At 49.3% G+C, this 16,783-nt stretch overlaps 1 protein-coding gene across 1 annotated transcript in view; it reads left to right on the top strand.

Moving 5' to 3' along the window:
• Positions 1-16,783, top strand: part of P2RX3 (purinergic receptor P2X 3) — a 37,409-nt gene that overhangs the window by 8,249 nt on the left and 12,377 nt on the right. The window contains exons 2-8 of the mRNA XM_003421330.4: positions 3,506-3,641; positions 4,083-4,154; positions 4,378-4,441; positions 5,175-5,268; positions 5,612-5,689; positions 6,856-6,997; positions 7,562-7,698. Of these exons, the coding sequence (XP_003421378.1) occupies positions 3,506-3,641; positions 4,083-4,154; positions 4,378-4,441; positions 5,175-5,268; positions 5,612-5,689; positions 6,856-6,997; positions 7,562-7,698 (723 nt within the window). The remainder of the gene's footprint in view (positions 1-3,505; positions 3,642-4,082; positions 4,155-4,377; positions 4,442-5,174; positions 5,269-5,611; positions 5,690-6,855; positions 6,998-7,561; positions 7,699-16,783) is intronic.

Here is a 16,783-nt window from a genome sequence, read left to right as displayed (position 1 = left end):
TTCAGGCCTGAGGTTCCTGCACTGAGATGCTCCCACCCACTGCCGTCCAGTCGATTCCGACTGACGCTCCCAGACCAAGAGAAAACTGATGCATCACGGGACCTTCCTGCAAAGCCAACAGCGAGAGAAAACCTTTCCCTGAATTCGGCGCTCTGAATTCGGACTTCTAGCCTACTGGATTATGAGAAAATTAATTTCTCTTTGTTAAAGCCATCCACTTGTGGTATTTCTGTTATAGCAGCCCTAGATAACCAAGACACTTAGTAAGGGAATAGCCCTGAACCCTGTCACTAAAAACTGAACAGGGAACCACTTGCAGACATCAGCACTGTTTGCAGTCAGAATGCCAGCAGCACCCAGCCCACAAGTGAGTGTGACCCCAGCATGTCCCAGGAGCTGCTCCCTTCTGCAGCTTCCAACAGTAGGGGACCCCAGAGATCAGCCAATCCATCCTCTACCCGCGGAAGGAGTCTCCTCTCAGCAGACCTGGAAGGTAGGCACCAGGCCTCTCCTGAGTCTTTCCAGGGGTGTGGCACTCACCACCTTCCAAAGGAGACCATTGTGTGGACGACTGTGATGGTTAGAAAGCTCTTGGGCTTGAAGTCCCCATCTGCCTCCTTACAAACCCTCAGATCAGCCGGAGTGCCGTTGCCATCGAGTCAACTCATAGCGACCCTATAGGACAGAGTAGAACTGCCCCACAGAGTTTCCAAGGAGCACCTGGTGGATGGATTTGAACTGCCGACCTTTTGGTTAGTAGCCATAGCTCTTAACCACTGTGCCACCAGGGTTTCCATGACGCTGGCTAGATGCACAAAATGACCCAAACCCAGCATTTCCAAAAGTAGGCTCCTCAGTTCCATGAGTTGTCACCAAATATTTCTCCAAAACAGGGCTCCATGATTAAATGAGAGTAGGAAATGGTGGGGTTAACAAAATTTAACAAATGTATTTACCATTCACACGGCATATTCTTTCGGAGAGGGGAGAGAGCAAGCAGCATTTTCCAAACATATTTGATGAGATTTTCTGATCTGTAAAATGGGATGGTAACAGTTTTTCAGGATCACTGATGGTTCAGGGGTAGAATTCTTGCCTTCCATGAGGGAGACCCAGGTTCAATTCCCAGCCAATGCACTTTACGCGAGGAGCCCTGGTGTTACAAGGGTTAAGCTCTCGGCTGCTAACCCAAAGGTTGGTAGTTCAATCCCACCAGCAGCTTCAAAGGAGAAAGGCTTGACGATCTGCTCCAGTAGAGATTACAGCCTTGGAAACCCGTCGGAGCAGTCCTACTCTGTCCTATAGGGTCACTACTAGTTGGAAATGGACTTGATGGCACATGAGACCATCACCTCATGCACAGCCACCACCCAGCTGTCAGTGGGCACTTGCGTGTTGTTATGATACTGACCAGGTTTCAGCAGAGCTTCCAGGCTAAGGAGAAAGGCCTGGCAATCTACTTCTGAAAATCAGCCAGTGAAAACCCAGTGGGTCACAACAATCCGATCCGCAACCCATCATGGGCATGGCACAGGACTGGGCAGCGTTTTGCTCCATTGTCCATGGGGTCGCCATGAGTCTGGCCACTTAACAACAAAGATATCTACCTCTGAGTGTGCTGTCAAAGAAGAATGCAGTCACGGATGGGGAGTTACACCCCAGGCTGGAAGTGCTATTGCATGTGATACTGACGCAGAGAGTGGCTTGAGCTTTGAGGGCTGTGACCCATGGCTTCAAATGAAAAGGCAGGCACCCCACAGAAATGCAGAGGAAAAAGTTGTCAGCGAGTGTCTGTAGGCCCTTCCTGCCCTGGGGAAGATTGGGGAAGTCCAGGGAAGGAGGTTGAGATGGAAGAAAAGAAGAGGCTACTGCCTCATCCCCGAAAAAAACAAATCTACTGCCATCGAGTCGATTCCAACTCATTGAGACCATTTAGGACACAGTAGAACTGCTCCATAGGGTTTCCAAGGCTGTAATCTTTACAGAAGCTGACTGCCACATCTTTCTGCTGCGGAGCGCCTGGTGGGTTCAAACTGCTGACCTTTCAGTCAGGGGCCAAGTGCTTGACCACTGCACCACCAGAGTTCCTTGCCTCATCCATAGCACCCCGTAACGGCTCGGGGCTGTGGGAAGACATCAGTACAGGGAAATATCCACTGGGTGGCAGCACAGTCCAAGAAATAAGGATGATGGTGAAGGCCTACCCCTCCACCACCACACCCCCATCCAACCCAACTCTATTTGCCTGCCAGATGAAGACCAGCCCAAGCCTCTCCCTTGCTCCTCTGGCCTCTGCGGATGCCTGAATGGGTGAGGACTGCCAACCAAGCACCTTCGCTGATTCAATACATGTTCACTGGACACCTACAATGTGCTAGGTACTTAGGATCAGCCACGAACCAAGCCTAGGACATAGGGGGCCAGAGATGGAGATGTAGGGTCCTCTGCTCCTTCTCTCTCCCGGGTGCCTGCTGAGAGGTGGCCTCCACTGTCAGAGCTATGCGTTCTCAACAGGAGCAGTATCGTCCCGAATAAACAAAACAGTTACTGTCAAGTGGGTTCCAACTAATGGTGACCCCATGTGTACCAGGTTAGAATTGTGCTCCACAGGGGTTTCAGTGGCTGACTTTCTGGAAGCAGATCGCCAGGCCTTTCTTCCGAGGTACCACTGTGTGGGCTCAAACCTCCAGCCTTTCAGTTAGCAGTGGAGCACATTAACCATTTGCACCACTCAGGGACTCCATATTGCACCTAAAGAGGTGAAAATTGGTTATTGGGGTTGAAATAGATCTTAGTCTTTTTTATGTATAAAGCACAAATGTACATATAGAAAAAGAAAAAAAAAAAAACCCATTGCCATCTAGTCAATTCCAACTCACGTATTACAGAGTAGGGCTGATCCATAGGGTTCTCTTGGCTGTAATCTTTATAGAAGCAGATCGCCAGGCCTTTCTTCCACGGCATCTCTAAGTGGATTCAAACCACCAACTTTTAGGTTAGTTATTGTTTGCCCTCAAGTCGATTCCAACTCACAGTCATCCTATAGGACAGAGTAGAACTGCCACCATAGGGTTTCCAAGGCCATAACCTTTATGGAAGCAGATTGCCACATCTTTCTCCCTCAGAGCCTCTAGTGGGTTCAAACTGTCGACCTTCTGACTAGCAGCCCAGGGTTAACCATTATGCCACCAGGATTCATTTTTAGGTTAGTAGTCAAGTGCAAACGATTTGTGTCCCATAAACAGTTATCTGTGGTGTTAAAATTTCATGCAGGTGGTGATTAGGGGGTAAAAAAAAGTCTGAAAAGGCTTGGGGGTGTTGAATAATGGAGGGGGTGTTCTATGCTAACCCTAGAGATCGCTGTAGGTTTCAACACCGCTAGCAAGGTCTTCCCCTGCCAGGCACACCTGAGTGCACACCGGATTCGGCCGACTGTTGGCAGCCTCTGCCTGAGAGGCCTGGGGGCTCTTCTCCCTTTCTCTCCCTCCCTGCTGTCCTGCCCCAGGTGGGTTTTCTTGCACGAGAAGGCATACCAAGTACGAGACACAGCCATCGAGTCCTCCGTGGTCACCAAGGTGAAAGGCTTCGGACGCTATGCCAACAGAGTCATGGATGTGTCCGATTATGTGACCCCACCCCAGGTAGGGTCCCCCCACACCCTTCCTGGGGGCAGTGTGGATTCCTAGGCACTGGTGGATAGGAGAGTGGACTGAGAAAGGGAATGCAGATGGAACTCCCAACCAGAATGATCCAGGGAGGGAAACCCGAACCCCGTCTCCAGCAGTGGGGAGATGTGGGGGAAGTCTGGCCTGCCCTCTGGAGCGTGGTGTAGGGTGTCAGGAAAGCGGGCTGCTCTCTAGGCTCCGCCACAACTCCGCTGTAATCACGGACAGCTACAAAGGGAAAGAGAGAGGCCTTGTGAGGGCTAAAAAGAACGTGGTTTGGATCCCAGCCCTGTGACCTGAGCCATATCACCTACGAGGAGCCTCAGTTTCTCCATCTATAGAATGGGAATAATAACAGTACCTGCCTCACTGATTGGGACTGTTGTGCTTTTTTCTCTCCCTCACTTTCCTCTCAAGGGCACCTCTGTCTTTGTCATCATCACCAAAATGATTGCTACTGAAAACCAGATGCAAGGATTCTGCCCAGAGGTGAGGGGTAGGAGAGAGCTTGGATGAAGAAGGCCAAGGAAGAAATTGGGGATAGGAGGTGGGGTAGGGGCAGAGAGGGGCATGGATATAAGCTGTGACTGGGGACCCTGGAACTCTGCCCTCCAGAGCCTGCTGCTTGTGAAGCGGCAGGGGGAGCCCAGAGGCTCCTCCAGGGCCAGCGCAGGGTCGTTGTTCACCCACCTGCACACCTGTCTCCCCGCAGAGCGAGGAGAAGTACCGCTGTGTATCCGACAGCCAGTGCCAGCCTGAGCGCTTTGCGAGTGGGGGTGAGTGCAGCCCACCTCCACCTCCCTACCCTCAGAGTGTTAAGGAAGGGGTGGGGGTGGAGGGGAGGCTGAAGGACAGCATATCCCTCTGGGGAAGCCCGTGCTGGAAGATAGAGATGGAATCGCCTATCCCGAAAAATGCTGGGCATGTGTGGATGCCCTCCGGGTGCCAAGCCCAGCGGGAGGGGGCAGAGGTGGCCTGGCCCCGCCCCAGAGCTTCCAGTCTAGGGTAGAGGTGAAGGACAGGTGTGCCATGAAGTGCTGTCACCAAGGCACAAAGATCTGGGGGACCCTGGGGGAGGGAGAGAAATTGGTTCCAACTGGGTGGCCCGAAATGGCTTCCTGAAGCACCAAGGTTTGCATGGGTCCTCAGAGTGGGCGGGATTTGGCAGGGGCGGGGGCTTCAAGAAGGGCAGTCCCGGCAAAAGGAACAGCTACAGCAAAGGCTCAGAGGCGAGGAAGAGCACTCTGTGACTGGGGAACGAGGGGTACGGGGTGCTGGGACTTGAAGTGTGTTAAGAGGGTGGGGGCTGCCGCCTACATTTGGCTTGGCTGGAGGCTCGGGAGGAAAGGAGTGAGAGAGCGCCCTCTGCAGTGAGAACGTGCCACAGCTCGGCTCCCCTGCCCTGCCCGCCCCTCCCTCCACCAGCAGGGGAGGGGGGCTGATGAGAACGGCAGGAGGGAGTGGCAAAGGGGCTGGCGGTCACCTCACGGCGTGGCCCCACCCTCACAGGGATCCTCACTGGCCGCTGCGTGAACTACAGCTCCACGCTCCGCACCTGTGAAATCCAGGGCTGGTGCCCCACCGAGGTGGACACTGTGAAAATGTAAGGAGGGAAGAGGACACCGCCCCGCTCCCCTTTTCCGGCGTGGGGAGCCCGGCACCTCTGAGTTTGCAGAGGCTCAGTGGGTCTCTCTTTATGTCCATTCCTGAACAGGGAAGTGGCCCCAGGGTATTATCCCCCCAGCCCCTCTCACCCACCAATCTCCTTCCTCTGACCCTCAGACTTACGGAGGCCCTTCCGTCCAGTTCTCAGAGGTCCCTCATGTATGCGGGGAGACCATGACCACGTGCCCTTTGGGAGACTTTCACAGGAAAGGTGGTCCCTGCCATGAAAGCTCCCTGTTTCCTCCTCTTCCGAAGGAGCTAAGACCTGCTTTTACCCACAGGCCTGTCATGATGGAAGCCGAGAACTTCACTATTTTCATCAAGAACAGCATCCGTTTCCCCCTCTTCAACTTTGAGAAGTGAGTCCTAGCTCTCTCCATAAAAGCAACATGCAGTACCACGACCCATCTCCTGGTTCCTCAGAAGATTGGCCCCATTCCTCATGTCCTCTCCACTTCCTCTTCTTCCCCTTACCTCTCCCAGCCCACCTAGACTCCCAGGACCAGGTGGGCCTTGGGGCCAACTTCTCTGCCAGCTTTCCTGACTTGGGGCTCAAAACCCAAATGAGACTTTGGCTTGGGGGAGGGGGGGAAGGGGAGGAGACAGCTTACACCTGGCTCTGGGATGAGGACACCTCCAGAGGCTGCGGACCAAGAGGCTCATCCCACATCTTTTTTCCCCCTCATCAAGCCTGTGTGTGGTATCCCTTTTCTCTTAGCCAACTCAGCCCCTCTTTGGTGACTTAGTCATTCAACAACTACCCAGAGGGCATTCACTGTGTGCACAGAAGTACAAAGAGTAACCAGGAGCTACTCCTGCCCCACTGGAGCCCCCAGCCTGGGAGCTGGAAGGAGATTAGATATGGACACAGATACCGTAACATGAGGTAGAGAATGATGGGTTACAAGAAGGATGCAGGGAAAGAGGCCAGAATTCAGATCCCCCTGCCTGGGCATTGAGGGGCCCTGAAGCTCCAGAAAGCTGAGGGAACATTTGTGCCTGGGCTGTCTTCACATTAGGAGTCCCTGGGCAGTGCCAGAGGTCCCTGGGTGGCACAAATGGTTTGCACTCAACTACTAACCTAAAGGTTGGTGGTTCAAACCCAGTGGTGGCACAGAAGAAAGACCTGACAATCTGCTTCCTAAAGATTAAAGAAAAAAAAAAAGATTACAGCCAAGAAAACCCTATGGAGCAGTTCTATTCTTTAACACACGGGGTCGCCATGAATCAGAATTGACTCCATGGCAATGGGTTTAGTTTTTTTGGTTTGGGTAGTGCAAATGGTTAAGTGCTAGGCTACTAACACAAAGGCTGGTGGTTTGACCCCATCCAGAGGTGCCTTGAAAGAAAGGCTTGGTGGTCTTTCGAAAGGTCACAGCCATGTAAATCCTGTGGAGCACAGTTCTATTCTGCACACATGGGGTCACCATGAGTTGGAATTAACTCCTTGGCAACTGGGTTTTTTAACTTTTGTTTTGTTTTGTGGTTTCATGTTAACCCCGGGCCCTGCCTCTCTCCTCTCCAGGGGAAACCTCCTTCCCAACCTGACAGCCGCTGATATGAAGACATGCCGCTTCCACCCTGACAAGGCCCCCTTCTGCCCTATCTTGCGAGTGGGGGATGTGGTCAAGTTTGCCGGGCAGGACTTTGCTAAACTGGCCAGCACGGTGAGGACACCGCTACTCTTCCATGACCCTGAATCAGCACAGCCCTTTCCTGGAATTCTGGCCCTTTGGCAGGCAGATAGGATACTCAGGAAGAGGGAGGTGTGGCCTCGTGGAATCATCCCAGGCCTGCAACTGGCTTCATACCAGAATCCTTTCTATCTACCCCTGCCCTGAGTGGTCTTGCTTCTCCCAGCCCTGCCCGCCAAGCCTCAGTTTCCATTCCCACGTTCACTCTCTGCCTGCAAGGAGAGACTTTAATCTCTGAAAAGGGCCAGATGATGGGAAATTGGATCTGTGGCGTCTCTCTCTCCTGTGTTACATACAGTTAAGGGACTGAAGATCCCAAAAGTAGGATGCAGAGGCCGAAGGGTTCTCACCCTAGCTACAGGACTTCTTCACTTAACAATGTGTGACAAGTCACTTCTCTTTCTCCCCACCTCCACCTTCCACCTAGAAAATGGAGAGAAACCAAATGTCGTGCCCACCCCCCACCCCACGCCCCTGTCCAGCTGAGACTGTGGGTCAGAGGGCTGAGGAAGAGCTCATATATGCTACTTCCTCCAGGGTGGAGTCCTGGGCATTAAGATCGGCTGGGTGTGCGACTTGGACAAGGCCTGGGACCAATGCATCCCCAAGTACACCTTCACCCGGCTTGATGGCGTTTCTCAGAAGAGCAGCATCTCCCCAGGCTACAACTTCAGGTAATCCCCTAGTCTCCTGGGGCATCAGGATAAGGAGGAAGGGGTCGATCTAAAGAACTTTACCTCAACCAGCAAAGCACATTGGGAAGAAAAGGCCCCCGTTCCCCCATCAGGTTTACGCTCAAAGGAAGGATGTCCTAAGGATTCAGCCTCTCAGTGATGCCCTGAGCCATTGTGGCTTCCCCTTCACCAGAAGGCACCACACCAAGGAGTCACACTCCAGGTTGGCAGTCTCTTGAAATGTTGGGGTTCTGTGATCCCATTCTTAAGTCTGGCCCTGAAGTTATAACGTGCCTAAGGTACTCCCAGATAACCCCGTTCTTGCTCCTATGCCTGAATTTTCTAAGGTTTTTTGCTCCACAAAGTAAGGGCAGTAGCTGGTATCATTTTACAAGATGGTAATTTTGTATTTCTATCCATAACCAAGAAATTTCCTCTGAGTCACAAATAACAATAACGATGATCATTTGTTCTTCAATAATAATGATCATTTGTTTTTCTTCAATGCTCAAAACTGAACCCACTGCCATCAAGTCGGTTCTGACTCATAATGACCCTATAGCACAAAGTAGAATTGCCTCCATGGGGTTTCCAAGGCTGTAAATCTTTACAGAAACAGATTGCCACACCTTACTCCCATGGAGCGACTGGTGGGTTCAAACACTGACCTTTTGGTTAGCAGCTGAGCTCTTTAACCACTGTGCCACCAGGGCTCCTCACCAGAGCTCAAACCAGTCTTTAAATATCACTTCATTTATATTCCAAGTGGCAGGAGACTAAAGGGATCTTTTCTTTTTTCAACTGGAAGAAAGGAAAAAAGACAAACTAGGGAAGAAAGTATTTAGAACCCTGCTGAAAGTCTTTGAATAAGCCCTTGACCTTCTCCCATCCTAATTTGCCCATCTATGAAATGACGATAAAAACCAGTTGCCGCCAACTCGCGATGACCCTGTTTGTGTCAGAGTGGAACTATGGTCCACAGAATTCTCAGTGGCTGATTTTTCAGAAGTAGATCGCCAGGCCTTTCTTTGGGGGCACCTCTGGCTGGACTCGAACCTCCAACCTTTTGGTTAGCAGCAGAGCATGTTAAATGTTTCCCTCACCCAGGGACTCCCATAAAATGTTATCTCGAGGATCCCGTGAGCCAATGCATGAAAAACTTCAGCTCCCTGTTTTGTTTTGTCCATAATTTTTGAAGACCCAGACGTTTCTGGCATGGCCATGGTTAAGTACACAATATTATACACTAAACAGGCTAAATAGGCAGTGACCAGGAAAAAAAAATACATGTAAGAATATATTTCGGTTATATGTCCAAAGAATAGTTACTTAAATTTCTTTTGTTTTATAGCCCCATTCATCGTAGTGGGATTTTACAATATAATGGTATACATAGCACAGATAACCATTGCCTTAGTTATTTAGAACTGCTATAATAGAAGTATCACAAGTGGATGGCTTTAATAAACAGAAGTTTATCTTCCCTGTTTAGGAGGTTAGAAGTTTGAATTCAGGGTGTAAGCTCCTGGGAAAGGCTTTCTCTCTGTGTCAGTTCTGGGGGAAGGTCCTTATCATCAATCTTCCCCTGGTCTAGAAGCTTCTCGTCGAAGCGACTCCAGGTCCAAAGGACAGGCTCCACTCTCGTTGCCTCATTCTTGGTGGTATGAGGCCCCTATCTCTCTCCTCACTTCTCTCCTTTTGTCTCTTATAAGGTAAAAGGTGATGCAGGCCATGCCCCAGGGAAGCTTCCTTTACATGGATCAGGGCTGTGACCTGAGTAAGGGCGGTACATCCCACCCTAATCCTCTGTAACATAATCTAATCTTGCCTCACTGACCACAGGCAGAGAGAGTTTAGGATTTACAACACATAGGAAAATCACATCAGGTCACAAAATGGAGGATAACCACACAATACTGGGAATCATGGCCTAGCCAAGTTGACACATATTTTTGAGGGACACAAGTCAATCCATAAAAACCATTTTGCCTGTTTTCACCTTTATTTGTAAATTTAAAAAATAATGACCCACCCCGTTAAGCTTTACATTTGATAGTTTAAAATGTATATGTATATTCTCCGGGAAGAAGAATTTTTTTAAATTGAAAATGCTTTCATAGTCAACTCCAAACTTTAAAAAACCATAGGAAACAACACATATTTTAAAGTAGGTTAAAAATACTGTTTGGCTCACTGGCAGAAATTGGCATGTTTATTCAGTCGGTACATCATACTGAAATCAATACAAAGGATATTTGTATGGTGGCTTAAAATAGTAGCATATTAATAAAATTCTCATGATCCAAAATGCAAGTTTTCGTCTTCATAACTTCCCTCTGGCCACTGGGAATTCTTCAACGCTCCAAATAACTCATTTGGCAGGAAAGCGTATGAAGAGTATAACTATTATGAAGACCCCAATTATTGGTGTCAGACAGTTTTAGAACAAGCACTTTCATTTAAGAAGAACTGGTTGGGAGTTTTTTTTTTTTTTTTAATCTCCTGTGTAGGGTGCTGTGGTGCCCTTCACTCTGTCCTAGGCACAGCAGGTCATGAGGTAGTCCTAGTCCTGAATAAGCTTGGAGTGTACATGGGAGAGAGGACAGAAGCCCCCTATCTCTAAGGACCCCACCTATGTAATTTCTGAGGACCTAAGGGAGACCATTGAAAGGTGGGGGCCCCTCTTAACTGACTCCCTCACCAAAGATCTTCAGGCCAGCACATGAAGGGGAAAAGCTACTCAGTTTAACCCTTGGGATTTAAAACAGTGTCCAAGCGCCAAAGGAATAATACTGACATCCATGGCAAGCAGATGGGGGCGGTGGTGGTTCAGTCGTAGAACTTTTGCCTTCCGTGCCGGAGACCCAGGTTGGATTCCCAGCCAATGCACCACCGGTGCCTCTACCACCCACCTGTCAGTGGGGCCTTGCATGTTGCTATGATAGTGAACAGGTTCTAGCAGAGCTTCCAGACTAAGACAGACTAGGAAGAAAGGCCTGGCGATCTACTTCTGGAAATCAAACAGCCCAATCTGCCACCCATCGTGGGGATGGCACAGGACCGGGCAGCATTTCATTCTGTGTGCTTGCATCAGGGCGGGCAGCATTTCATTCTGTGTGCTTGCATCAGGGATGACTTGATGTCAGTTAACAACAACGACAAAGCATAGGGCTCTGCCCACCCTCCCTCACATTCCTCCACCTGGGTGCCCACCCATTGCCCTCACACTGCCTTAAAGCTAATAGCACCCCAGGCTAAGAGCCCATGTGAGGGAGGCTACAGGCCACCGTTCTGAATCGTCCAATAAGAGAAAAAGGGTCACAAGTCAGGTCTGGCCACAGCCACGGTGAAGTTTCTATGATTCGGTGTCATTTGTGATGCACTTTAGAATTCACAGAGCAACTTATTAGAAGCGATACCACTACTCAGTGTTGAGTGCGTCTGTTGCAGAGCATCGTGTGTGTGCTTTGGCTCATTTGTTCTTCACCAACCCTAGAGATAGGTGCTACTATTCGCCCACTTCCCAGATGAGAAAACAGAGGCTCACAGAATTAAATAAGTTTTCCAAGGTCACACAGCGAGTAAGCGTGGGAGCCTGGATTCACACATATTTTCTTGGATGATCTCCATTAAGGACAGTCACACGTGTGAATCCTCAGAAAACCATCCCCATGGGGTTGGTACTCTTTTCCCTATTTAGAAGCCAGAGTATCTGAGGTCCCAACCCATTGCAGCTGAGTCGATTCCAACTCACAGCAACCCTATAGGAAGGAGTAGAACTGCCCGATAGGGTTTCCAAGGAGCAGCTGGTGGATTCAAACTGCCAGCCCTCTGGTTAAACAGATGAGCTCTTAACCACTGTGCCACCAGGGCTCCATTTCTGAGGTCCAAACCCCATTGCCATCAAGTCAATTCTGACTCATAGCAACCCTATAAGACAGACTAGAATTGCCCCATAGGGTTTCCTAGGAGCGCCTGGTGGATCTGAACTGCCAACCTCTTAACCACTGTGCCACCAGGTGAGGTCCAGGGAAGCTGAATGATTAGCAGATACCGGAAGCACAATCCATAGCCTGGCCTTTTGTCTCTCCCAAACCAATCCATTTGCCTCTCGCTCACCAACGGAGGCCAGATTTTTCAGCTTCCTACTCTTACAGTTTTGCACTGGAGGGAATAGAGTCATCCAGCCAAGATTCAGCCTTGTTTTAATCTGTGAACTCAGACATCCAGAGGCAGTTAGAGATTTGCATTTCCATCACTAATTACTTCTGCAGCTCCTTTCCAAGTGCCCCCCTATTTTTTACAGCTCCTTGCCTATAGACTCAGAGAATTTGAGAACCAGTAGCTGTTCAAGACCCCTCAGAGACTCCTAGACTGAGGTGGTCATTTTGCAAACGAGGAAGCACAACCTCTAAAGGAAGAAGTGACTTGCCCAAGGTCACAGGTGCATGTTAGAGTCGCCTTAGAGGTCATTCAATCCCAACATTAGTCTCTCTGTGATGATGGCCCAGATAAGGCATGGCTCCATTTGTCATTGGTTAGCTCCTATTGTTAGGAAGGTGACCTCCTACTGAGCCAAAATGTGTCTCCCTTCAATTCCTACCCGTGTGCCTGGTGGGAGCCCTGGTGAGGCAGTATTTAAGAGCTTGGCTGCTAACCGAAAGATTAACAGTTCGAATCCACCAGCCGCTCCTTGGAAACCCTGTTGGCAGTTCTACTCTGTCCTATAGGGTCACTATGAATTGACTCGATGATAACAGGTATGTACCTGGTACCTGGTGCTGTCCTAAATGAATCTTTCTTTGTGTGATCTCCTGAAGGTGTCCACTCTCTCCCTGCCTGAAATTTGGTACAAAAGATTTTGTTTTACTCATTTTATTCCTCATAGCTAAAGACTCCACGGGCCACTTTAGTTTAGCGTTTGTATGAAGCGTATCTTCATGTATGTTGGAAGTGCGGTGGATAGATTCGTCTGGATTTGTGGTAGACAAAGAGCAGCATTTCTGAAAATGAACACCGGTCCGAGTGCCAAGTCAGTGGGGCACAGGTGGAAGGCACCCCCAGAGGCAGGAGGTAGGCCCTGCAGCGTAAACAAGGGGCTCCTCAGAACAGGCGGTTCCTGCATCCCAGATGAACTCTTGGTTTTCGGGAGCAGGATTCTAACAGACAGCTACGTTCCCCACAGTGCTGGGAGCTGACCATACTCTGTGTGTGTGTGTGTGTGAGAGAGAGAGAGTTTGAGAGTGTGTAAGTTATGTAAGTGGGTGTGTGTGTGTGAAAGAAAGTATGAGTGTGAGTATGTATTCATGAGTGAGTGTGGATGAGCATGTGAGAGTATATAGGCAGAAGTGGTGCAATGACAGATTGAAAATACTTTATCATTCAGGGTCCCAGCAGGAAACAGATGGCACATTCAAATTGGGTAATTTGAGGCAAGTTTAATAGACTACTTCAAAGTATGGGCAGGGTAGAGGGAAGCCACAAAGGATAGTGCAGTGCCTGGGGCTGGTACCAGGACGGTGGTTACACCCCAGGCTGAAGGGGAGAGGGGAGGAAGCAGTTACTAGAAGCTGGAGACAGAGAACTGGGTAGAGAGGCAGCCTGACAGGAGCTGTGGGCCAGCCAAGCCCCCAGAAGCCAGGGGCAAGGCGCCAGCTGATCCAACCAGGGCAGGTGGAGAGAGAGGAGCAGGGGGTGCCCAACACAAGTCCTAACAGCTTTCATTTGTGAAATCACAGCCTTCCTTTAGCTTTTGGAGGGCTCTGCTCCCTTTAGGAGGCCTGGTGCTCAGTGGTTAAGTGCTTGGCTGCTAACTGAAAGGTCATCGATTCGAACCCACCAGCCACTCTGTGGGAGAAAGACGTGGCAGTCCGCTTCTGTAAAGATTTACAGCCTTGGAAACCCTGTGGGGCAGTTAGTTCTACTTTGTTCTACAGGGTTGCTATGAGTCAGAATTAACTCAATGGCACTGGGTTTTCTGACGCTTTTAGATCCCTGACAAAAACATGGCCCATTGCCCAAGAAAAATGGACACATGCATAGACACAAACACTTTTACAGGCATTTTTTTACTTAAAGGATACTTTATTTCTACAAATAAGATGTAAGTACATCCTCAGAGTGATAAATCCAGGCAATCCTGGTGTAGACAGAGGAGGGACACAGAAACCCTGTTTACGCCTCCAGTCCTGCCTCCCTTGCCCGTAAAGCCCATTGCCCTCAAGTCGATTCTGACTCATAGCGACTCTTTAGGACAGAGTAGAACGGACCTGTAGGGTTTCCAAGGCGTAAATCTTTACAGGAGCAGACTGCCACCTCTTTCTCCCACAGAGTGGCTGGGGGATATGAATGTTAAGTGCATAACCATTGTGCCACCAGGGCCCCATTCCCCTTGCAGGAGGTTAATATTCTAGGCAAGGTCCCTCGTGGCACAAGCCATTTGCAATTAATTGGCTGCTAATCTAAAGGTCGGAGGTTCGAACTCACCCAGCAGCACCATGAAAGAAAGACCTGGCGATCTGCTTCTATAAAGGTTACAGCCAAGAAAACCCTATGGAGCAGTTCTACTCTGTCACATATGGGGTCGCTAAGAGTCAGAATCAACTCGATGGCAGTGGGTTTGGTGGTTTTTTTTTTTTTCTTCTCTTTTCTTTTAAAATCCCGGACAGTTGGGCAAGTTTCCTTCCAGGCCTTTCCTTATGCGTTTATATTTACGCAGCATAAAATTCTGGGGCTTTAAAGACCTCTGTAGGGTCGCTATGAGTTGAAATCGACTCAACGGCAGCAGTTTTGGTTTTAAAGACCTCTAAAAGCCCATCTGGACACCCTGGTGGTGTAGTGGTTAAGAGTTCAACTGCTAACCAAAAGGTCGGCTGTTCGAATCCATCAGGTGTTCCTTGAAAACCCTATAGAGCAGTTCTACTCTGTCCTATCGGGTTGTTATAAGTCAGACTCGACTGGACAGCAGTAGGTTTGGGTTCTGGGTTTTAAAAGTTCATCTCTGGTTAAAAACCCCTGGGGTTAAATTAGGAGCCCTGATGGCTCAGTGGCTAAGAGCTCGGCTGCTAACCAAAAGGTCATTGATATGAATCCTCCAGCCACTCCTTGGAAATCCTATGGGGCAGTTCTACTCTGTCCTCTAGGGTCGACTATGAGATGGAATCGACTTGACAGCAACAGGTTTGGTTTTGGGTTTTTTTGGGTGGCTCAATGGCTAAGCACTCCGCTGCTAACCAAAAGGTTGGTGGTTCAAACTCACCAGCTGCTCCACTGTAGAAAAGGCCTGGTGATCTGCTCCTGGAAAGATTATAGCCTAGGGAACCCTATGGGGCAGTTCTAGTCTGTCCTGTAGGACCGCTGTGCGTCAGAATTGACTGGACAGCACACAACAACAGGGTGAAATTTGCAAAGCCTTTTACACTTATTCTTGATTTGGGCCTCACAGTTGGCCCTGTCCGCTCCTCCCCGCCCCAGGGTAGGCTTAGAATGATTTTTCAACTTGCCCAGGATTACACAGCCTGCTAAGAGGTAAATCAAGACTCAAACCTCGGAACCTGATTTATATCCGTTGCTTGCAAAAAAAAAAAAAGCTGTAAGAGCTATACTGGAGAGAAGAGAGAAGCAAAATGGTGCATTTAGCAACATCTAATTTCTTGTGTCTCCTCCGAGAGTTCCTAACACAGCTTTGCTACTAAAAGGCAACGCAGTTTTGGATTTCCTCTCTTGGTGTCTGGGACAAAAAACACTGGTTCAGCTGCTAGATACTCCCCGTGCTGGAGGTGTTTCTAGCGATCGTTGCTGTTGGAAATGTACCCGCCGCAGCTTTCATGAAGCTCCGAGGGTTGGCGCCTGTTCTGCTTCCATTTGAAACGTAGACATCAGCGAGATCTTAAGCAAATTGACAGAGACAGAGGCGGAGTGTGGCTTTGATCATTCTTTCCGCAATCTGGATTTTTCTCCTTCCAGAAGCCATAGAAAGTGTGTTAAAAAGCAGCCATTCCCACCATTTCCACAGAAACACTTGAAGGCCCTCTTCAATGAGGCTTATTTGCTTGAATTGTCCATGATCTGCTCTCCTCTTCACCTGCTTTAGGTTATAGCGGAAGGGGAGATCGTACCAGCAATCCTGAGCCCTGGTGGTGCAGTGGTTAAACGTTTGGCTGCTAACCAAAAGGTTGGCAATTTGAATCCACCAGCGGCTCCTTGGAAACCCAATGGGGCAGCTCTGCTCTGCCTTACAGAGTTACTATGGGTCGGATTCGACTTGATGGCAACAGGTTTGGTTTTGGTTTTATAGTTTTTGGAGTCCCTGGGTGGTGCAAACGGTTAATGTGTTGGGCTGCTAACTTAGAGGCTGGAGGCTCAAAATCACCCGGAGGTGCACTGGAAGAAAGGCCTGGCCACCTACATCTGAAAAATCAGCCATTGAAAACCCTGTGGAGCACAGTTCTACTCTGACACACTGGTGGTGGAGGTGATTATAATTTTCATGTGTTTTCTCCTCATGACGACCAATATTATTGGGTGAAAATATTGGCTAACACTCATTGAGCACTTACCGGTAAGCCAGGGACTGAGCAAGTGCTCTTTGAGGTTGAACTCAGTGGCCCTCGCAAGGTAGCATTGTATAGCTGGGAAGCCTGAGGTTCGGGGGTTCATTTAGCTGCCCAGGGCCACATAGTGCTGGAGCCAGAATTCAAACCCTGGCAGCCTGGCTCCAGAGCCTGGGCTTGTAACCACAAATATCTTGGTATACCGGGTACAGTTACCCCCATTTTACAGATGAAGAAACTGAGTCCAAAAAGATCACTCCCATGAGCAGACAGCTAGTAATCTAGCTCTCAGGTACACCTTCTAGCTCTGTGTCCTTTGATCTTTTCTTGCTTCATTCATTAAAGATAAATTATTTTTCATCGTATTTTTTGCAAATAACACACACCTTCTACATTTGTTTGCCAGCTGCTCTCATCCCCCAAGAGGTATTTTCCTAAGCCCCAGGCTATGCCAATGTATATATATGTCACCCTGAGAAAAATTAACATAGCGCTTAGGAAAATACCTGGTGGGGGGGTGGGGGAAGGGAATG

Source organism: Loxodonta africana, chromosome 7 (assembly GCF_030014295.1).
Source record: "Loxodonta africana isolate mLoxAfr1 chromosome 7, mLoxAfr1.hap2, whole genome shotgun sequence".
NCBI classification, from domain to species: domain Eukaryota; kingdom Metazoa; phylum Chordata; class Mammalia; order Proboscidea; family Elephantidae; genus Loxodonta; species Loxodonta africana.
This window is presented reverse-complemented; position numbering and strand designations above follow the sequence as displayed.